General features: G+C 46.0%; 1 protein-coding gene across 1 annotated transcript in view; it reads right to left on the bottom strand.

Annotated features, from left to right (window-relative positions):
• The window catches only part of KDM1B (lysine demethylase 1B), a 65,974-nt gene that overhangs the window by 16,194 nt on the left and 26,060 nt on the right, over window positions 1-23,720 (bottom strand). The window contains exons 7-13 of the mRNA XM_080805385.1: window positions 15,826-15,864; window positions 12,125-12,329; window positions 9,908-10,092; window positions 7,023-7,199; window positions 6,553-6,627; window positions 3,057-3,194; window positions 1,911-2,082 (exon numbers count right to left, since the gene is read on the bottom strand). Coding sequence (XP_080661511.1) covers window positions 1,911-2,082; window positions 3,057-3,194; window positions 6,553-6,627; window positions 7,023-7,199; window positions 9,908-10,092; window positions 12,125-12,329; window positions 15,826-15,864 — 991 coding nt within the window. The remainder of the gene's footprint in view (window positions 1-1,910; window positions 2,083-3,056; window positions 3,195-6,552; window positions 6,628-7,022; window positions 7,200-9,907; window positions 10,093-12,124; window positions 12,330-15,825; window positions 15,865-23,720) is intronic.

Genomic DNA, 23,720 nt, shown 5'->3' with positions numbered 1-23,720 from the left:
CAGCCCACATGTACGCTGTAGACCCAAAGCTTCCTTCTATCAAGTCTGTGCACTTGCTCAACTAGAAACGGAACTGAAAGCAAGTTCAGAAAAAAAAAAAAATTGACAACTCCAGGCTCTCATTCAAATTTATGCTACATCGAGATATGGGGATGGCCACAGCACGTCTGGGTCTGTGCTAGGCTCCGGCCCCCAGACCCCAGGGCCTTTGTGCGACCTTCATTACCATCTTGCAGTCCCATCCCTGCCTCCTGCTACGTGGTTTCTATTTTCCTTTAGGTTTTGTAGAGATTCGGGAGGAACCAAGATTTCTAAAATGGTATATAAAATTAAGTATTAATAGACTGGGAAAAGTCTTAATGTGATTTTTATGTAAATTACACTTAAAAGCGTTAGTACATATGCTCTCTGAAATTAACTCTAGCTTCTCGGAATTTCTATCTGGATGTTTTCAGCAAAGTGCTAATGAGCTGGCGTCTCCGCTCAGACACTACGAGGCAGGAGAGAACCGGGACCTTCTTTATGCAGACACGTACGCACCGTTATTAGAGCTTTCCCAGATAATATTAATTAGAAAAAACAACTTACATGGTTGGTGTCGCAGACCCTCCCTTGATAACTTTTCTTAATTGGCCAAGACAAAGCAATATTGTTAACTTTTTTACCTGGTGGCCCCGAGAAAAGGGTGTAAGAACCCCCCCACCCCGCCCATCCAGCAATTACCACCCACGTGCACAACACTCACTAAATTCTGAGCACATTCACCAAGTCAGCCTAGGAACTGTCCCCAACTCCGGAAAAGTCAACAATGTCCCCCTGAGTCTGGACATTACTTCCGTTTGATTAAATGATCCCTGTGCTGCCCAATTTCTGAAAATGTTCTGTGAGAGTCCATAGGGGATCACTTACAAATAAGGGTGACTGGAGGGTCTCAAGCAGGAGGGTGAGGGGAGGGGAAAGAGAGGGGACAGTGCTTGCTACTGAGACCTCTACCCCAAACAGTGAGGGAGCATATACCAGGATGCAGAACTAAGAACCCTTTCAAGGAAACATACACCTGAAGCAAATTAACATCCTGAGAACAGAGTTCAAATGATCACACTTGAAGAAACCACAATAGGCCACCAAAACCCATGAGTGGTACATACAGGTCCTAAGAACTGTAGGCTAAATGAACATCAATTTAAGAAGCAAAATGGTCAAATCTCCACTGGCACCTTCGTGGAAATGAGTGTTTACAGACAGTCAAGTTTTCCAAAGAGTACAATCAACTGAGAATATTTGGTCCAATCAGTAACAAAGCCTAACAATTTTGAATTAAAATTTTCCAATTGCAAGACATATTCTTACATTCCTAAATAAAATAAAATAAAAAAAAACTCAAGCTATTGCCCCCCAAAAGGGAAAAGAAATCCTAACATACAAAAACTCTTTTCATCTAGAAGGGACATTATGTAGGGACTATTCACATGAGGCCTCTACCACGTTTCCTTAAAATAAGCTCCTCTGGGAAACTGAAAATTAAACATTTAAGTAAATCTTTTAAACATCAGCTATTTTATGCAAAGTAAGATCTGAGTGTGTTCACGCACACAAGCCTGTACAGGTCCTTGAGGAAGTTCTCCACAGAGCGTTAACAGTCCAGAAGGAAGGCTCCTAGGACTTCTCCTCTGTGTGTGTGTGTGTGTGTGTGTGTGTGTTTTGACATAAGCTCTACGCCCATCGTGGGGCCTGAACCCATGACCCCAAGATCAAGAGTCGCAAGCTCTACTGACTGAGCCCGCCAGGTGCCCTTCACAGGACTCCTCCGACGGCAGACGTCCGAGCACACAGGTGGACGCTGCGGAGTTCATCAAGCTAGGGTGACAAGGGGACTCCAATGGAACATTCAGAACGCCATTCTCCCATACCTCCTAAAGGAACATCTTGGAGCTGAGTCTTATCCTTCCTCCACTCAGAGACAACATCCAAGAGAGCATTAAAATGAAAATCCATGCGCTTGTCAATGGTGGGGTCAGTTATTCGTCCACCTTCCTGAATTAAGTCACATCTCTCTCCAAATTTATGCATGCTGATGCCAAGCTTCAAAATAATAAGAATAAGAAGGTGAAAATTTGCCCTGGAAAAAATACTTACAGGTTCTAAGCTGAAATTAGACAGAGCTCTCATGGAGAAAATGGTCTAGCAGTTCTCGAAGAGAAAGCTAAATGTGTTTCCTGGGGGATGGCAGCAAAGGGAGGCAGTGAGAAAAAGAGCATGAAATCTACGAGACCTTATTTCAGGAGAAGGTGAAGTGACAGCAGCAGCGTCCATGCCATGCACTCTACAGCTTTGCGGGCAGTATGTATTAATGCTCCCAATTCTACGGCCGAGCACGGCCTCTCCTTGCTCTGACATTCCAGCCCCACTGTGGACTCTCCCATAAATGAGCACGCAACCACACAGACACTCATGGAAGGTGATGTTGAATTTACTGTCAATAAATCATACTTCAGGAAAAAACCTTGGGCCTACCGGGTCTTCAAAGAAGCTATAGAGAGCTTCCCGATAAAAGACAGAATGTCCAGGTAAATTGGACTCTCAGATGAACAATGAGTAGTTTGGGTTTTGGTGTCTGTCTGTTATTGTTTTTGTTTTTTTAGTGTAAGTATGTCCCAAATGTTGCATGCAAAACATCCCATGTAATATTTGGGACATACTTATCCTAAACACAATACTTGTTGTTTATCCAAAAGTCAAACATAGCTGGGCATTCTGTATTTTTACGGGCTCCATCTGGCAACCGTAAGATGAGCTAATCGAGTGGCCTGCAAATAACACACAAATATAATTAAAGATCTCAGAAAAAAATTTTTATGCACGCTACAGTTCCACCTTCTCCGAAAGGAAGAACTGTAACTACTTTTGTTGACTTTTCGGGGGGGGGGTGAGGAGGGCAAGAAATCATTTAGGGGTGGTTCTGTATCATTTAGAAGCATTACTAATACTATACACAGGCAAAATGAGACCATTTTTTCTTCTGATTATCTACAACACAAATGTTAAAGAAAACCCACTTGTTCACACATTAATGCTACTGGGTTGTTGATACAGCCGTTGACAATCTGGGCTCCTCTTCCCACTGTGACGCCTTTAAAAGATTTATCATCCCATACTCGGCCTCCAATTCGGTCTTTGGCTTCCAGGACAGTTACCTAAAAACACCAGCAATCAGGGAAGCTGAATAGCGTAAGAAACCGTATTAAACGCAGCGCTATAAATCCAGAATGACACACAGTTACATAAGTTCCATATCTGGTTAATTATGGTACCACTCGGTAAAAAACTTTAAAAAGAAGGTAGTGTGAACAGAAGCCAATGTAGATGTTGAAACAAACCATCCAGCTTTTTTTTTTTTTTTTTAAGATTTTATTTATTTATTTATTTGACAGACAGAGATCACAAGTAGGCAGAGAGGCAGGCAGAGAGAGGGGGAAGCAGGCTCCCCGCAGAGCAGAGAGCCCAATGTGGGGCTCGATTCCAGGACCCTGAGATCATGACCCAAGCCAAAGGCAGAGGCTTAACCCGCTGAGCCACCCAGGCGCCCCAAACCATCCAGCTTTTAGCAAGGAGGGGAGTGAGTGGTCTGCTAGCGAGATCCCTCAAATGGTCTCGTCTCCAATCCCATAATAAGATTTGATGAATTACCACATGAAACGTACTCTGAAAGTTTTTACTTAATACTAGTCCATAAATTAAAAAGCACTGTAAGAGGGGCGCCTGGGTGGCTCAGTGGGTTAAACCTTCTGCCTTCGGCTCAGGTCGTGATCCCAGGGTGCTGGGATTGGGCCCTGCATCAGGCTCTCTGCTCAGCGGGGAGCCTTCTCCCCCCGCCCTCTGCCTACTTGTGATCTCTGTCAAATAAATAAAAAATTAAAAACAAATAATAAATAAATAAATAGCTAGCACTATAAGAAACCAGACTAAAGAGGTGAGTTTTTCCTATAAAACGTCTCTGTGTCGAGCAAAATGCCTTCAGCTTTGCAAATAGGCCTTAACTTCCCTAGGACAGGACTACTGTTAAAAATAAAAGTGTATGAGGGGCACCTGGGTGGCTCAGTGGGTTAAAGCCTTTGCCTTCAGCTCGGGTCATGGTCCCAGGGTCCTGGGATCCAGCCCTGCATCGGGCTCTCTGCTCGGCAGGGAGCCTGCTTCCCCCTTTCTCTCTTTGCCTGCCTCTCTGCCTACTTGTGATCTCTGTCAAATAAATAAATAAATAAATAAATCTTTAAAAAATAAAATAAATAAAAGTGTATGAAAAAAAAAGTGCACGTTGATCATACTACCCAAGTATGACCTGGTGGGCCTGGCCTAAGCAGGTTGGCCCCACACCCAGACAACTTCACCTCCCCCAAATTTTGCACCGCATGAGGAGCTGCTGGTGGTGGACAGCTCTGACAACGAGCGCCACGCTTCCCTGGGTGGCAGTAACCCAGGGGATATGTGACTCCTGCTCCATTTCACTTCCGGATCCCTAACAGGACTCTTTCAAATAGCTCAAGGATGTTCCCCAAGTCAACCCAACTCAGTTACTCCGAGAATCTCTTTCCTAACAACAGAAGGATGGGTGGTCTCTTTGGGGTCTCTCTCATCACCTGGTGACCAAGAGCGGAGAAGGGGAGAGCTCCTCTGAATATTCTTATTCCTCATTCTCTCCAGCAAGGAAGGTTACAACCTGAGGTTCTAACCCTCCCCATCCTCTTTTCTCTGACTTCATGCAGATTAACACAGACCCATCCGTGTCTAGTTTTGTTTTAGTGTAAGAGGAAGGCACTGTATTAAAGACAGCCCCCTAGACTCTGGATATTAACAACCTTCCTTGCAATATCATCTGTGAGTTTCCCTAACAAAGACAAACAAGAGATCTTGGCCCTAATATCTAATGCTGGAATAAATAAATGATCAATTCAAACACGTCCTAACTTCATACCACTCAGAAAATACTTTAAAGCTTTTTTTTTTTTTAAAGATTTATTTATTTGTCAGAGAGAGTGAGCACAGGCAGACAGAGAGGCAGGCAGAGGCAGAGGGAGAAGCAGGCTCCCCGCCGAGCAAGGAGCCCGACGCGGGACTCGATCCCAGGACCCTGGGATCATGACCCGAGCCGAAGGCAGCCGCCTAACCAACTGAGCCACCCAGGCGTCCCACTCAGAAAATACTTTAAAATGCAAACACGCTTCCCATAAATCCAACTCAGGTTCTTCTGTTTTGTGAGGAAAATCACGTAACCCAAGACTTACATCTTCCATTCAACCGAGGAAAACTTCTCTTAGACACAGCTACTGAAAACTTTTCTCATCTCTGAAACTCCTCCAGCAGAGAGGACACCGTGAACAAGCTGTCATTTCTTTCAGCCAGAGAAAGGTGCTAAGACTCATTCAATTCTACCAAACTGATTTTCAGGTTTGGTTTAACCGAAAACCAAAGTCCTTGAAAAATAAGTTTTTTAAAGAAAGAAGTGTGTCAGACTTAGAAAGTCACAAATTGAGGGGTGTGGTTCCTTCAAATGAATCTAATGGAAATGAGATTCTGAACTGCACGGTATTTTTTTTTGTAAGTCTCTATTTAGGCTAATTCTGAACAACTGGAGTAAGGCCATACCCCAGCTAAAAACTATACTACTTTGGAGAAGCAGGCCACCTCAAGTACGTACAGCCCTTTAGAAGTCATGTAACTCTGTCTGAACCGTGGATTAACCAATTCAGTCTTGCTTCCAGAAGCAAAGATTGTGTTCCAAAGTAAGACTCCAAGTGTGCCTTTGAGGGGCACCTGGCTAGCTCAGTCAGTCAAGCACGCGACAGCTGATCATGAGGTCACGGGTTCAAGCTCCACATTGGGCACAGAACTTACTCAAAAAAGGATACCTTTCATTTGCGTAAGAAAAATTACTGCGTGTTTCAGAAAATTTTATACAGGAAACAGTGAATTTCCAAGCTGCTATTTGTTGTCTCAAACTATTACAAAAACAAGGACTTTTCCCCAGCGTGCCGTCTGTGGTGTTGACTAACAGCCCGTGGAGAATTTCTGCTTTAGTTTCTGCACAGACTCCCTTCTGATTTGCTCATTAGGAGTCTAAAACCCTGTCCTGGGGCGCTTGGGTGGCTCAGTGGGTTAAAGCCTCTGCCTTCGGCTCAGGTCATGATCCCAGGGTCCTGGGATCAAGCCCCGCATTGGGTTCTCTGCTCAGCAGGGAGTCTGCTTCCCCCTCCCCCTGCCTGCCTCTCTGCCTACTTGTGCTCTCTGCCTGTCAAATAAATAAATAACATCTTAAAAAAAAAAAAAAAAAAAAACCCTGTCCTAAAGCTGCTGAGAATGGCTATTCCCTCCACCTTTCTTTTATTAAACCCATTTCAAATGTATCTCTCCTAGGAGCAGTTAGAAAGATTATAAAAGATATACAGTGATTTCTCATTCTCCACCAAAATCAGAAACCAGTTTCTAAATCTTAGAAATTCTGGACCAAAGGGCACGGTTAACCATCTGTTATCAACTCCATGTCCCCAAAACTCTTACCTTAATTCCAAAGTTATGCAGTTGCCTAGCAGCTGCTAATCCTGCTGGACCAGCCCCGATAATGATGACTGATTTCTTTAAAAAAAAAAAGAAAAAAGAAAAAAAATTTTTTTTAAAAGGATCCAGTTAGAGAAATGAAAGCAATATACTGTTCTAGTTGTTCTAAGAAGGTACTAACTGCCAAGCCACATTAGTTCACCTACATCTCTTGGATGTTCATAGAAAATTACTTTCCTAAAGAATATGGATGCGTGTAAGTAAGTCCCTCCTCTTTTCCACAGTCTAGGGGACCGGTGCCTGACAGTCTCTTCCCCAGAGGAGCACAGTCTACACAACACTTACTCTGTAGCGTCTGTGGTGATCACGTGACTGTCACTAGTATCGTTAACTAGTACCCACTAATGCTGTTGTTGCAGACTAGCATTTATCGTGATGGCGGTCGTGTTACCGTGAGAGCCACAGTCACCTACGTTGTGGTAATCTTTAGGAAGAAGATGCTGGTCGGTGCCGACGCTGAGCACTCCCGTGTTGATGAGACCTTTCCTCGTCATAAAATAAAGGATCCTCTCCACTTCCTGCACGCACCGGATACGCACGAGACCCCGGACAATGATGTGAGGAATACATTTCTGAGGGGTAAGAGCTTCCTGTGTGTGGAAACAAAACCAGACTGTTAAGACAAACAGACGGAACTCTGGGCTCCTCGAAAATTGAGCAGAATTCCTGTGTGACCCAGCAGGCCCCCTCCTGGGTGTCCACTGAAAAGAACTGCAAACGGAGGCTCATACAAAATTCTTACTCGCGCTACTCAAATTGCCAGAAGGTGGGACTATCCAAGGCTCCATCAACGGATGATGGACAAACCAAATGGGGGTAGATCCGTACGTGGGCCATTATTTGGCCATAAAAAGAAATGAGGTACTGATCCATGCTACAACGCGGAGGAATCCTACCAACTTGACTCTGCGTGAAGAAGCTACTCACGGGAGGTCACATGCTGTAGGATTCCATTTGTAGGAACAACTCGCCATGGGCAAATCTAGAGATGCAGGAAGTAGATCAGTGGTTGTCAGAGGCCGGGGGGAGGGAGGAATGGGGAGTCGCTGCTTACTGGCTGTGAGGTTTCCTCTGGGGGTAACCAAAAGTTCTAGAATGAGATGTGGGGATGATTACACAACACTATTTCATGCCACTGACTGTACCTTTTACAGTGGTAAAAATGGTAAATTTTACGTTGTCTTTTTACCACAATAACAAAACCAACCAAACCAAACCAAACCAAAGCCCTCTTGGGGTACTCAAGTCTATCTTGTGTCACTAAGACATAGTAGGATCAAAGGGGGTGGGGAGGATTGCCTGGTGAAGGAAGAAAAAGGGAGAGAGGGACAAAAGGAAGACACGGCAATTTCTACACCATCAGGTCATCTTCTCCTCCCCAGGAAGGGCAACTACGGGGACCATGGGCTGACCACGTTGCAGATTCGTTCCTGACTCAACACACCACACAGTAAGGGCCACAGCAGCCCATACTGTCACTTATCCCAGCAGCAGAAAAACCTGGGTTCTCATCACTGATAAGATGTGAGGAGACAGATTTAGGAATGTGTTAAAAAAAAAAAAAAAAAAGCCATTGCCTTTTCCTGCACACCCCACTGTTGTCAAGGCCTTGGAACGTTTCAAAGATACAAGACTAACATAGCCTTGACCCACGGTCATGAAGTTAGAACAGGCTCAAGAGTGGGGGTCCCAAACTCTGGCTCATCCTCTACTTGTCCCCAACCCCCCAGCTCTGAAAGAACCGAACCACACACAGGAAGAGGACTTACAGCAGACCCGCGACCAACACGGGGTTGAACTGCGTGGGTCCACTCACACGTCGACATGTTCGATAAGCACAGTGTGGTACTTAATAACATTTTCTGTAGCTTACTTGCTTGTAAAAATAAGTATATAATATACATACAACATACAAAATATGTGTCAATCAACTGTTTACATTATTGGTAAGGCTTCAAGTCAACAGGAGGCTATTTGTAGTTGAGTTCTAGGAGGAGCCAAAAGTTATATGTGGATTTTTGACTGGGCTGGTGGGGGGGGGCAGGTGTCAACGCCACTAATCCCCACATTGTTCAAGGGTCAACCGTATTCAAGAAATAACATCGGCTTGGGTTGGGGCAGAAGGTAAAAAACACTTGTTTGTAGTCATGAATTCTAAAAAAATTTTTTTTTTCTAAATCTTTGGTTCTTTCACTGCAAATATATTTGTGTTTTCCCACCAGAATATTAAACATAAAGCATACTATTTTATTAAATATTAAAATAGATCCAGGCTGATAAGGTTCAGGATTTTTTCGTGTAAGGTTCTTCGCCACCATAAATCAATTTTCAAAGTCGAACCAAAAGAAATGTGAAGAGAAGTGAATCCAAGGCTGTTTCTGAAGAGTTTATCTTTACAACTTATTTACAGGAAATTCTGACCACAATTTTGTTCAGTTCAGCAAATGTTTATTGAGCACCTACCTCCAGCCTGCTGGGGAGGAAATGAACAATTCTGCCTCGTCCAACCCACTCACAGAATTCGAAGAAACTACATTAACAGCCATGAACCGGGTGAGGCCATCTCATACTGGATTCTAATCCAGTGAGACAGCAAGGTCCATCTGGAGTATCTTTCCTGAATCAAGGTTACTTTTGCAGCCTTGCCAAATGTTCTGCATTCAGCAATCACTCAAATAATTGCAGGAGAAATTAATAAATCAGAAAAATACTAGGGTCAGGAAAGCCTTTGTTTAGATAATAATAATAATGATAACAAAAGCTCCTATCCCCTCTCATGTGGTCTCCCCCCCTTCCCAGGTGGGGGCTGTATGAGGCCCCTAACATATCTTCAGTCCCAGCAGACAGCAAAGCACCAGTAAGAATCCCTGCCCTCAAGGGATTATGACGCTATCTTTAATGTTTTATTTTTTTTCCTCTCGGCATTCACGCTGGGAACTCTCTGAACCAAACTTTGCACCTTATACTCAATCACTAGAGAGTCCAAAATTTGGACATATGGTCTCAAAGTGGTGGTTCCCAGGATGGGGAGACTCGGCGCCCGGGAAGCAACGCCTGGGGACATTGTTGGTTGTCACAACCGGGGATGTTCTGGTATCTAGGGGGCAGAGGCCAGGGAAACCACCAAACATCCTACAGGGCACCAGGCAGCCCCCACATGACGAATATCCACCCAGTGTCCACGGTGGGAAGGCAGAAGAGTCCCTGATCTCAAGCCCCCCCGGCCATACGGCAGCCCCCCTCCCTCCAGAGCAGCCCCGGTCTGTGCATGGGTGGGCTGGGCCCTCCCTCCACTCACTTTGCAGTTAGTGTACCACAGGGCGAGGGTGAGGTTCCGCAAAGCCAGGTACATGGTGGGATCTCGGGAGTACTCTGGGAACTCGTAGAGCTCGTCCAGCTCCATCACGTCCGGCCGCACGCACAGGGCTTTGCCACACTCATTGGGCTGGTAGAAAGGCTGGAAGTACCGGTTCATGCCTGGAACTGACAGAAGGCACAGACGCACACGTCGCACACCCAGGTAAGCGACCAAGCAGGCACGAAGCGGAAAGGACAGCCTCAGCCAGGGCTACAGTCTGTCCCGCAGGCACATTCGCACTCCCCCTGCCTAGTTAGATGAAATACACGGGAACCGCGTATTTCTCCCATTCTTTCTTCACCAACTGAATTTCCATGGTATGGAAAAAACAATTTTTTTTTAAGGTTTTCATGGGTGTTAAACACCTGCCGTAAAATCGATCACCTTATCTGTGTTTACGTGTAGTGTTGAACCGGGTTAAGGATATTCACACTGCTGCACAACACGTCTCCAGAACTTGTTCTCTTTTAAGACTGAAACTCTGCGAACGCCAGCTCCCCACGGAAATAAATTTTAAAAGTAACCTTCACTGGAATTTTTCTGATTAGAACATGAATCAGTTCACAGAGGTACAGAACAATCACTGACCCCAGATAACCCTTGAGCTGTGGGTAACATTTAAGGCTACAGTCTATCCTCTGTGCTGTTTCTATGCACAGAGACTATTAATGTATCACGCACTTGTTTTTTAAAAGCCAGAAAAATATGTTGTTTCCTAACCTGATTTTCAAGACCACCGTCCCATGTCATTAAACACTGGGACTTCAACAGACACAGCGTGTCTTCCTATTATTTAACTACTCCTCCGTTCCTGGGCACTTAAATTTCATCTAATTATTTTACTATTATAAGCAATGTCATGTAAATCTTTGGATTAACCTTTGAGGATTTACTTTGATAACTATTTACGACAAATTCTAGAATAAAGGAGGGTCTATTTTAAGGTTTTTGACTCACGGCCAAATTGTCCCTCCCAATATCCATACCCACTAATAACATCTGAGTGCCTGCTAAGTGCGGGTTAACCTTCGTTAACCCTGGTACTTACCACTTGGGCTTCAATTCGGGCCACATCCACATTTTTAGAGGGCTCAGTGTTCTCAGTTTAAAAACTTTAAAATAGGGTGGTGCATTGGTGGCTTAAGCAGTTAAGCGTCTGCCTTCACTCAGGTCATGATCTCAGTGTTCTAGGATCAAGCCCCGGCATTAGGCTCCCTGCTCAGTGGAGAGTCTGCTTCTCCCTCTACCCACCCCCCACCCCCACACTTGTGCTTGCTCACACTTTCTCTCAAATAAAATATTTTTAAAAAACCTAAAAAAAGGGGCGCCTGGGTGGCTCAGTGGGTTAAAGCCTCTGCCTTTGGCTCAGGTCATGATCTCAGGGCCCTGGGATCAAGCCCCACATTGGGATCTCTGCTCAGCGGGGACCCTGTTTCCTCCTCTCTCTCTCTCTCTCTGCCTGCCTCTCTTCCTACTTGTGATCTCTGTCAAATAAATAAAATCTTAAAAAAAAAACCTAAAAAAAAATTAAAAGAGACCCTTAAAATAGGGCTTTCAGGTCAAAATCTATTTGCATCATCAAACATAAAAGTTTGTTAGTTTGTGGACAGGGGAAGGTCTAGAACTCTTGCTGGGACACCAAGAATTCGGGTGGAGAATTTTAAAGATCCATTTGGAGTAAGTGGTCAATGGTATATCTGGTCTGACCTGAAGTTTTGGATTTTCTTCACTGATCACTTCATTGAGATTTTACATGGCATAATTAGAAGCAAAAAATACTCAGAGAAAAAAGAGGAAAAGGCTGCTCATATGGTCAAAACTTTCTCCCAGCATGTCAGAGTTTTGAGTTACCATCAAAGGATGCAGCCACTCAAATATCAATGACCTAACTCATCAAACTTGGTAGATACAATTCCTGGACCAGTGTTACAGACGTCCCACGGGACGGACCACCTATGTGGACATGAACCACGTGATATATGCAAACGCTATGACCGAGCCACAGCACAACCAAAGCCATGAAATCACACGGTGCTTTAGGTCACGTTGCACACACTTTAAAAAAATCTTTTGCGTTCTGCTCCCCCACCCCATTCCAGGAGAAGCGGGGGCGGGGGGGGGGGGAGGAAAGCAAGGAGGGCCAGAACCAGCTCTCACCCAGCGAGGAGGGGACGCCCTTGGAGTGCTCCAGCCTCCCGGGGCTGCCGCTGCTGGCCGCGCGGTGCGTGCTGGCGCAAGACGGGCTCATGCCAACGCAGTCGGGGTAGTAGGCAGAGAGCAGGGGTGCGGCCACGCTGTCCTTCAGCAAGGGAGGGAGGATGAGCATGGAGTACCACCAGTGGTTGGACACTTCCGACACTCTCTGGAGCGGGGCAGAGCGAGAACAAGAGGCACAATGGCAGACAAGAAACAGACACACAGGCTTGGCTGAGGACGGACGGCTTCCTGCCCCTTCACCCTCCACAACCCCGCACCAGAGCTTGGCACACTCAGATTTAGAAATAAAGATGGCCCTTGGTGCCCGGAGAGAAGGTTTCCCAGCAGAGTTCTTCCAGATCGGCCGCAACAGCCTCCTCCTGTGCTCTGCACCCACCCTCCCCCAACCCCGCCCCCGAACACTGACCAACCCCACCCCCAAGTCAGTCTCCCAGCTGCATCCACGACAGCCTTCCATCCCCGCAGCGGCATCACAGGTAACGTAACAGCCAGTGCAATCCCCTAACTGCAAGCCTAGGTTTCAGCCTGACACGAGAAACTTCTCTCTGTTCAGTAATCCCTTATCACCCAAACCCGCCCCCTTCACTAGGGATCTCAAGATGACGGAAGGCATAAAATGGGGCGGAAAAAGATCGTCCTCCTGAGAAGCCGTCAAGCAGGACTCCTTTTTGCTAGAAGCTACTAAACACTTGCAGAGGAAGAAATACGTGACAATTATCGAAATAAGACGCTAAATGTGGAAATGAACAAAAAAGCTATTTTTGGTCTTAAAATATGTGATCACATTCCAGAGCTGATTTAACACATGGAGTCATCGGATCAAAGCATCCCCACGATGACTAACTAACGACTGCAGTAAGAATAAACTTTCCTTGGCTTCCGGAGCCACTCTGCCGCCAAGCCCAAGCTCGATGGCCTTTTCTAAATGTGATCTTGAACGCATGTTCCAAGAACTCTAAGAATCTGGTACAGGAGAACCTTGAGCCCCGGGCACCTCTGGTGTCAGTTCTCCGGGCTCCAAGCACGTGCCACCTGCTGTCGAGCCGGGCTTTGTGGCCTCGAGGTCCAGAGGGTGAGCCAGCCTGCAGAAGTATTTTGTTTGCTCCTCGGCTTTCATGGGGTGCAAGTCTGGGGCCAGCATTTCTCAGTTTAGGACGAGCCCCGACACCCGCTTTAAGTGACTCCCAGCGGCTTCACACATTCATTTACCTGCTCAGCCGTGAAGGCATGTCGGTCTGCTGTAAGCTCTCAAGGCTGCCCTCGGCCGGCCTGGGCCGTACCGAAAGAGAAGAAAAGCTTCAGTTCTCCCCGCAACACACCAGGGCTGCCTCTGTGGACACCTTCCCAGTGTAGCCCCAAGGAGAGAGTAAATGGAGAGTTCAGATCCCAACACTCCAAACGGACCGTGCAGAGGTAGGAAAGGAGATGCCTCAACAAACAGGAACCCAAGTTCTCCGGCTTCCAGGACCCAACAGAAGCCCTGCCCTCCTACTACCTGCTCTGAGTCCTTCCTCCCCAAGAAGCCCACTTGACCATGCTCCGAGTTGTCTCTGCACGGGGGTGTGAGCAGCTCCAACAGCCACCCATGAACACGTACTCCGTTCTGCTATTCTGAGCGTGTCACCCCAGCACACTCGCCAGTCCATGGGCACCTGGCTGTCACTCTGTCGGGACACAATCAAGAACCCCACTCTCACCAATACATGTACCACGTAAGAAATCGTACTCGATACAGTCAGTCCATCAGCATCTTTACAGCAGGTTGAGTAGCGTTCCCCCCAAATCCACGTCCACCCATAACCTCAGCACACAACCCTGTTTGGAAATGAGGTCCTTACAAACGTCCTCAGTCACACGGAGTAGGGTGAGGTCTAACCTCAGTGCAACAAGTGTCCTTATAGGAAGAGAAGGGACAGAGTGGGGAAGATGCGCAGGGAGAGGGTCACGTGAGCCCACAGTAACCCTGGGACAAGTCAACCAATGCCATGGAATGGTGCTGCTGCCGGAGGCAGGAAAAGGCTAATAGAAGCACCCCCAGACCTTCGTGGGGGGTGGGGGGGCACAGCCCTGCTAACAGCTTCACTTCAGACTCCGCCTCTGAAACTAGGAGGCAACATGCTTCTGTTGCTTAGTTTATGGTAATGTACTACAGCAGCCCTAGGAAACTAATAAAGGCACTCAAACCTTAGAACCTGCTTGCAAAGTGAACCTGGGGCTGCCTGGGGGGCTCAGTCGGTTAAGCGTCTGCCTTCAGCTCAGGTCATGATCCTGGGGTCCTGGGATCGAGTTCCGCTTTGGGATCCTTTATTTATTAGTCGGCTTCTCCCTCTGCCACTCCCCTGCCCCCCATGCTCACTCTCTCCTCTCTCTCTCAAAATAAATAAATCTTTAAAAAAATAAGTTAAAAAAAATTTTTTAAATAAAAAAATAAAAGTGACCCCAGAATCCACAGGCATAGAACAGGGGTAAAGCAGAAGATACGGCTATAAACCTGCTCTAGACTCTTCCTTAACCCTACACAAAAGTAAATAACTGGCAGATGAAATCCAGGAACTCTTCTGCCTCTGCCCTAAAGTTCAGAGTGTTCGGTGTGCAAAAGGGTCTGAATGCTAGCGGACAGACTCATCAGGCATTGCAAATGTACTTAGCTATGTTTTCCTTTGTATCTATCTGTCTACCCTAAACCCTAAAATTATCTGGGCCACTGCTTTCCTATGGAAATGCTTGAGGGTACAATTAATTATTAAAAATACGTGGGGGGAGGCACCTGGGAGGCTGAGTCGGTTAAGTATCTGATTCTTGATTTCAGCTCAGGTCTTGACCTTAGGGTTGGGAGCTCCAGCCTGCTTTGGGGTCTGCGCCGGGCATGGAGGCTACTTTAAAAAAAAATGTGTGTATCTCACACATCCCTTTATGTAACAGAATGGATTTCAAGTAGATTTAATAGATGTCACTTCTCCCTTTCCCTAAAAAGCAACCACGGTCCCCAAGTTTCAGACATGTAGAAAAACCGCAAATTAACACCTCTGTATTACTGAAATGCAGAATAACTCAGAATCTCAGAATTTCAGACACTCAGAAATGCAAGACACCATTTTTCTACAACAGCGTGGGATCTGCCACACCGGCTGGGGAGAAACGAGACGTGAGGAGGCTCGGCCAGCCAGATGCGCTGCTTCCCCTCCCTCCATGGGCAGAGACAGGACAGAGCAATTACACTGAGCTCAGAATACACAAGAACACTCTCTCACGGCTGAATCTGGGCCAAGACCATCAAATTACGGGCCTCTCGTTCTTTTCTTGGAAGGATTCAAGCGGAGATAGGGTCCCAAAAGCCACCCATGAGAAACAAGGATGATAAGGCTGATCCGTGGACTAAGGCAAGCTACCCATTTCTTTCTTTTTAATTCCTTTTAACATGCGGCAATATAATTTTATTTTCCTCTATAAGGGAGGGAAGGATCACCCATGATACCATGACTCCTAACATTTTCATTACACAGGTGTCAGGTTAGAGCAAAAGCCTTTGATTAGCAACCAAATAGAGAGAAACTTATGAAACTGATATTGTCACTGACAGATAGTACTTTTATCATCGAGGGCACAATGAACCGTGGTCTAGGATGTGCTCAAATACTCACTAGATCCTCTGGAAGGGAACAATGATCTGAGGTCTCGGGCTGCAAAAGAAAACCAACTGTTAATTAGATTTACTTACTACAGGCGTTAAGTGTCCCTTTGCTTTCAGTAAGACACCCCTCTTCACCTGTGCAGCGGGTAAAAGTGACAAGTGGGATAAAACAATGCAGCACTGAGGGCGTGGAGGAGACAGCTACTGCCGTAAAGAGGTGCCAGGTGGAGAGCTGAAGGAGCAGAAGGACTTCGGGGGCAATTTGACAAAATACACGACATTTAAATGTGTGATTATTTGACACTACCTTGCACGCTGAAGACATACAAGCGATGCACCCAGCAATTCAAACCTGGCTAGTTTTTTGACAGGGGCTCTCAAACATGTGCACCCATGGAAGTGTTAGAAATGCTCGGGAGCGCCTGGGGGGCTCAGTCAGTTAAACATCAGACTCTTGGTTTCAGCTCAGGTCGTGATCTCAGGGTCCTGAGACTGAGCCTTCCGCAGGGCTCCCCCCGCTCAGCGAGGAGTCTGCCTGAGATTCTCTCTCCCCTCTGCCTCCCCCTCCACTCACTCTCTTTCTCTTTCACTCAAATATATAAATGAAATATAAAAGATTTTATTTATTCTGGGGGGTAGGGAGGGAGGAGGGGCAGAGGGAGAGGGAGAAGCAGGCTCCCCGCTGAGCAGGGAGTCAGATGCGGGACTCGATCCCCGGACCCTGAGATCATGACCCGAGTTGAAGGCAGAGGCTTAACTGACTGAGCCACCCAGGTGCCCCAAAATAAATAAATCTTTTTAAAAGTGTTCAAAGGAGCACTATTTGTAATAGAAAAAAGCTAATCACAGCCCAGAAGTCCGCCAAGAGTAGAACAGTGTTCTGTTCAAACAACAGCCCACTGGGGCACCGGAGTGGCTCAGTAGTTAAGCCTCTGCCTTCGGCTCAGGTCATGATCTTAGGGTCCTGGGATCGAGCTCCACGTCTGGCTCCCTGCTCACTGGAGAGCCTGCTTCTCCCTCTCCTCCCGACTCATGCGCTCTCTCTCACTACCTCCCTCTCCCAAATAAATAAAAATCATTAAAAAAAAAAAAACAACAACAGCCAATGACACAGCAATGTGAAAGAACTGAGCACAAACCACACACTACCACATGGGCACACCGCACAAACATAACGGCGACGAAGAGACCAGGCCCCGGAGAACGCACACTGTGTGACTCTACTTACACCAAGTCCAGTCAGCCAGCACAGAGAGTAGGGGAGCATGGGACGGAGGGCGTGAGTGGAAGGGGTACAGGGGGGCCTCCTGCGGGGCTGGGAAAAGTTTGATTTCTCTACTGGGAGCTGGTTAAAGAGGGACTCTCCGAAGCGCCACTGAGTTCCGCATTTTGATTTGTACGTGCTCTGTTTCTATGTTATACTTCAGTAAAAAGGTTACCTAAATCAACTGAAGACCGGCATACCATATGGCCTGGCCAATCTGACCCCTTGGAACATTCCAGAGAAACTCTGGGATGCCTGCTCCAGGGGAGGCGTGCAAGATTGCTCGCGTGCACCTCACGGCCCCAAATGAGAAACCACCCTCGCGTGCACGAGCAGAACAGATGCGCTGCGGCAGGCAGGCTTATGCACGGCCACACTGCCCAGCAGGGAAAAATAATGAACCAGGGCTCAAGCATCGACATGGATGCTTGTGGAGAAACCTCAGTGTTGGGTAAAAAGAGCAAGTTGCGGAGGAATACAAACAACAGGACATAATTCATATCCAACACAGAAATATAGAAAACTTTACATGTTGTTTTGGTTTCATAAATATGCATGAACTCTGTAACAAAAAGCAGAGGCATAATACATGCAGAATTCAGAACACTGCAGAACACTTGCAGGGGAGGGAGAGAAACAGAAGGACCGAGAGGCCCCCCGGGAGATACAGAGGCCTCAGCAAGGAACGCTCTGCTTCTAAAACGGGGTGCTGGGCACCCGAGTGCTTGCTTTAAGTCTCTGTTCCTTACATATCGTTAGAAACCCGCTTTTGTGTCGATGTATTAGTTCATATTAAAATGACCATATCAGGGTGCATGGCTGTATCAGTCAGTAGAGCCCATGACCCTTAAATCTCAAGGTTAGGAGGTTCAAGCCCCAAGTTGGGGATGAAGCCTACTTAAGAAAGAAAAGAAAAGAAAAGGGAAAGGGAAAGAAAGAAAGAAAGAAAAAGAAAATGACCATAAATACTTTGACACAGAAATTTCATTTCCTGGAATTGATCCTACAAGTAGACTGACAATGGCATAGATACAAAGCTATTCACTGCAGCACTGTCACTAACAGTAAACACAATTTCTTTCTTTTTTTTTTTTTTTTAAGATTTTGTTTGTTTGTTTGACACAGAGAGGTAGAGAGATCACAAGTAGGCAGAGAGGCAGGCAGAGAGAGAGGTGGGGAAGCAGGCTCCCTGCCGAGCCGAGAGCCCGATGCGGGGCTCGATCTCAGAACCCTGAGATCATGACCTGAGCTGAAGGCAGAGGTTTAACCCACTGAGCCACCCAGGCACCTAACAGTAAACACAATTTAAAAGTCACCTAAATACCCTTTAGTCAGGGTAAATTCATCAGGATATATCAACTAAATGAACTTGTCTTACGTGGTCTTTAAGAACAAAGAAATATTTGTGTGCTGATATGGAAGCATCTTTATATAAAGCAACAGGGGTGCCTGGGTGGCTCGGTTGATTAAGCGTCCAACTCCTGATTTCAGCTCAGATGGGATCTCAGGGTCGTGGGATCACGCCCCGCTTCAGGCTCCAAGCTGGGCATGGAGCCTGCTGGAGATTCTCTCTCTCCTGCTCTGTCTCCTGCCCCCTCTGCCACTCCCCGCCTGTCTCTCCCCTTCTCTAAAAAAGATATATTAACGACCAAAAGCAAAGCCCCAAAAGAGCAGGCGGTGCTCACTACCGTGCTGTTTAATACTGGTTTACAAATAAACCTCTCCAGACTTTGTCCTTGACAGAATGCCAAGCAGAAGACCAAAGTGACTCTGGGTCAATAAACACCGTTTCAATAAATATTTCAAACGTTCGGGCTACAGATGGCAATCAGTCGAGACTGGAGCAGTAGGTCTCGGAGGGGGAATCTCTGGAGGCGAGAAGGAGATGAGAAAAGGGATGGCATCGTCAGAAGCTGGAATTTAAGACCGCAAACCCTTCAACTTTAAGATGGTGGGAGGCAAGAAGAGAGAAAGACAATTAAGTTTTCAAAAATGGAAGAGATCTGACACCTCAGAGCCCCTGCTGGGGAAAAGTGCCTGCAGTTAAAATACATCCAACCACGTGGAACCCCAATAAAGAAGTGGGGACAGAAGGAATCGTGGTACCAAAATTGTGGGGGGCAGGAAAGCCCCGTGAACACAGAAACAAGAGTAAACAACGGAGAGATTATGGTGACTGGGAATAAATGACCCAAAACACTAACAGGCACCGGGAGTGAGGAAAAGGCGGGGTGGCCCGAAGTATGATGTAATTTACTTTTTCCTCTTTCGTGGCCCAGTGTTAATGAGCATCTAAGACTGAAACACGCAATTTAAAAAAGAAGGGAGGGCGATTCCAACCTCCCAGCATTCTCGTCACATATCTTCTTAATCTTTCAGGGAGATTTTATTTTTATTTTTACTTTTTTTAAAAGATTTTGTTTATTTATTTGAGAGAGCACAAGAGCACAGAGTAAGAGGGAGAGTCAGGCTCCCCACTGAGTAGAGAGCCGGCCAGGGGGATGCGGGACTCGATCTCAGGACCCTAAGATCATGACTTGGGCCAAAGACAGACCCTCAACGGACGGAGCCACCCAGGCGCCCCTCAGGGAGATTTCAGAAACTACTATTCCTTGTGATGAAGAAATTGTTACTGCACATTCAGCAAGTTCTTAGTTCACTTTGGCTTCTTTTTCTTATGTTAAGTTTGGTTGTGTGAAATGCAACCACGGAACATCAAACCAGTACGTGCAGTAGTATTTTTCACTCCAAAGTGGTATGTCAGCCAGACCTTCTCCTTAGACACACTGAGGGGATGACAATGGTTATTTCATGATGGTGACCGCATGAGTCACCGCATTGTTTTTTTTTGCTATCATCTTTGTTCTTTTCTGTATTGTTTCAATGTTTCAAAGATGAGCACATGTCATTTTTCTAAAAAAACAAGCTCATTCTACAGAAAACCTTGGGGTTTTCCCAAGCAGCTCAAGTTGAAGAAAGTGAAAAAGACATGGACCACAGGAAGGAAAATCAAGTAAACTGGAAAAAGGACACAGATGACCTGAAGAATGAGTAGAAACGACGTCGAAATTGTACTTTCTGTTATCACAGGTGAAAGAGAAGAGGGATGGCGCAGAACTCCAAACCCAGCTAAACCAGAGCCAGGACAAATTATTTTCACATAACAAAATTTATTTTCATATAAACCCTGTATGTAAAACATACTTACTGTTTAGTAACATAACATTATCAGGCAAGTCATCCAAGATATCTGTTTAATCCTTTAGAACAATTGTCTGGAAGCTTCACAAAAGCAGGTTGGGTGAGAATGGCCCCAAGGATAGTATCTATTAAAATAGTCTGCTATTTTTGACTGCTCCCTGGCTGAGCTCTCCTTTGAAATACAACGGAATCCACTTGAGACGTCATCTGAGGCACAGGTGCTAGTCGTTAAGCTCAGGACACACAATACTGATCAGCTCGCCGGACACTCGAACCCCGATTCCCGTCTCTGGACCCACTCAGCCCGGAAAATGAATTACCCAGCTCCCCAACATCAGCCCCCTCTCTCCTTTTTCTCTCCTGTCCCACAAACGGCTTCTGCTCCAAAGGTCCAGCCCAAGCGCCAATTCAGGTGCTGAACTGAATGGCTTCTGCACAGAACTTGCGAACTCCGGGACCCTGGTCCCCCAGGCTTAGATCTGTGCTTTCTACCCTTCACTCCCGAACTGCCAACATCAAAAATGAAACAGGGCTACCACCACAGATCCCACTGAGAGGAGAATAAGGGAACAGTGCAAATAACTCTAACAAATCTGACAGTAAAGATGAAATACATTTCTTCAAAAACACAACTGGCTGGCTCAGTCGGTGGACAGGTGACTCCTGATCTCCAGGTGAGCATCTGAGCCCTGCACTGTAAAGACTGCTTAAAAATAAAAATTAAAATAATTCGGGGCACCTGGTTGGCTTAGACGGGTAAACTAATCCGACTCTTGATTTCAACTCGGGTCATGATCTCAGGGTGGTAAGACATAGCCCTGTGTCGTCGGCCTTTTTACTGCTTAAGATTCTTTCTCTCCCCTTCTCTGCCCCTCCCCCACCACCTGCATGCCCATACGCACCACCTCTTAAAAAAAAATTTTTTTTAATTAGAAAAAGTTTAAAAACGCACAGAACACAACTATAAAACTGATAGGATAAACCATGTGACTAGTCACAACTGTTTAAGACACTGAATTTATCATTTCAAAACTCCTCCCAAAGAAAACTAGCCCAATGTCTTCACTACTGAATTACACCAAACAGTAAAGAAGAAATCATTATCAACCTTACACAGACTTTTTAACAAAACAGAGGAGAAGGATCTACTTCTCAATTCGTCTTATGGAGCCGGCATACCTCGGATACCAGAACCCAACAAGGATATAGTACAAGAAAAGAAAAATGACAGATCGTATTCATCACGAACACAAGTGCAGAATTCCACAACAAAATATGAGCAAACAGAATCCAACAATACATTAAAGGACAATATATTAAGAACAAGTGGGATTTCTGCCCCCATCCCCCACCACCAGGAATGAAAGGTTGTTTCACATGCTAGAATCCAAGCAATTCACATTAATAGATTAAGGAGAAAAACCCACACAATCATCACAAAAGATGCAGAGAAAGTTTCTAACAAAATCCAACATCCGTTCATGACAAAACATTCTCAGCAAAGTAGGGAAAGAGAGGAACTTCTTCAATCTAATCAAAGACGTCCGTGAAAAGCTACAACTGGCACTATACACAATGATAAAATACTGAACACATTTCTCCTAAGTCAGGAACAAGAAAAGATAGCTGTTCTCCAGCCTCCACTCAACCCTGTGCTGATGGTCATGACCAAAGTAATAAGGCAAGAAGAGGAAAGAGCCAAAAAATTTAGTTTTTAAAAGAAGCACAAGAGTTGCTATGATGGTAGAAAATACAAAGTAATCTATGAAAAGATCTTTGAAATTTAATAAGTGAATTCAAGAAAGTCTCTGGGCAGAAAGTGAACATATACAAGGAACTTGTATTTCTACATAATTGTAACAAACAACTTGAAAATAAAGTTAAAAATAAATTCCACTTATAAAAAAAATAAATTCCACTTATAATTACAGAAAAAAGCAAAATAGCTAGAAATAAATTTAACAAAAGACACCCTCAGTGAAAACTAGAAAAACACTATGGAGAAAATTAAAGACCCTGAAAACATGGAGAGATACACCACGCTCATGGATCAGAACAGACGTTGGGAAACACTTTCTGGAAAGGGCTAGACAGTGAATACTTTAAATCCTGTGTATCGTACGGTCTACATCACAAACCCCTTATCATTGTAGCACAAAAGCAGCCATAGACAATACATAAGGAATGAGCATGGCTGTATTCCAATAAAACTTTATTTTCAGAGGGGAAGATGACAGCAGAGGAGGAGGACCCTAGGCTTGCCCCGTCCCACAAATAAAACTAGATAATCAGCAAGTCATCCTAAATATCCCAGAAATTCATCTGAAGACTGGCAGAACAAACTCCACCAGTAAAGTGAGAGAAAAGGCCACACTAAGGAAGGTGGGAGTGCAGAGATGCGGCCTGGAAGAGAAACGGATCCTGGCCACTGCAGCAGGGAGGAGGGGCTGTGGTTGCAGAGACCGGCAAGAGACAGACTAGCCCACGGGGGGTGCACAGGGAAAACGAATCCCCATAGCAACTGGCTTGGAAAGCAAGAAAGACCAAATCTCATGAGTTCTTGCAATCAGCAGGACTTAAAGTCGGGAGTTCTAAAGATCAATGGAGTTGGCTGGGATACAGCGAGGAAGCTATCTCGGTTACTCTTAGAGAGAAGGAAGGGCGAGGAGTCCTCAGACACGCAGCACGGAGGGAAGAGGGATCTGAAGAGCCCCTGGGGCACAAAGTGGGGAGGTTAGTTGCTCATCTCAGAGCGTGTCCCAGAGAAGCAGTGATCATGGAGAGACCCCTCTGGGAACAAAGGAACTGGCAGGAGCCATTTCTCTTGCCCATCCTCGGCACCGACACAGAGACACCCACGGGAACCAGCCCAGTCCCCACACTCCTTACCTAACTTGCTTAAGTGAAGCCTCTCCCCAGCCCTGTGTTCCAGGAGAACCAACCAGCCCAGTCACATCTGCCTAAATCCCAGCATGGCGGGCCCGTGTCCCCCCAAAAGCCAATGCAAACGCTACCCACACTGCATCACCCTAGCCTGGAGGTTTCTGAGGCCTCGGTTCTGGTGGCAGTGATGACGGTCCCATTTCACAAGCAAACCAGAACACATCTAGTTAAAATGCACCACATCAGGCCAGGAACAAAACACTGCCCACAACAGGCTAAGAGGGCCTCTGTAGAGGACTGGCCTGAGGGAATACAGTGTCCGGACACAGCTGCAGAGTGCTCACAAACACACGCTGGAGATAGTCCCAGAAGTGCCAGGCCTTGGGGACCAGGAGACACTACAACAGCAGGGGACTGCAGGACCTTTTCTTCATAAGGCCATTACCCTCAAGAACAGATGTAGCTGATTTTCCCAACACACACAAACAGGCACAGAGACTTAGACAAGATGAGAGGACAGAGGAATGTGTCCCAAATTAAAGAAAAGGACAATGCCA

Source organism: Martes martes (assembly GCF_963455335.1).
Source record: "Martes martes genome assembly, chromosome: 6".
NCBI lineage: Eukaryota > Metazoa > Chordata > Mammalia > Carnivora > Mustelidae > Martes > Martes martes.
The sequence above is the reverse complement of the archived record's forward strand: the minus strand, read 5'-3'. Positions and strand labels throughout refer to the sequence as shown.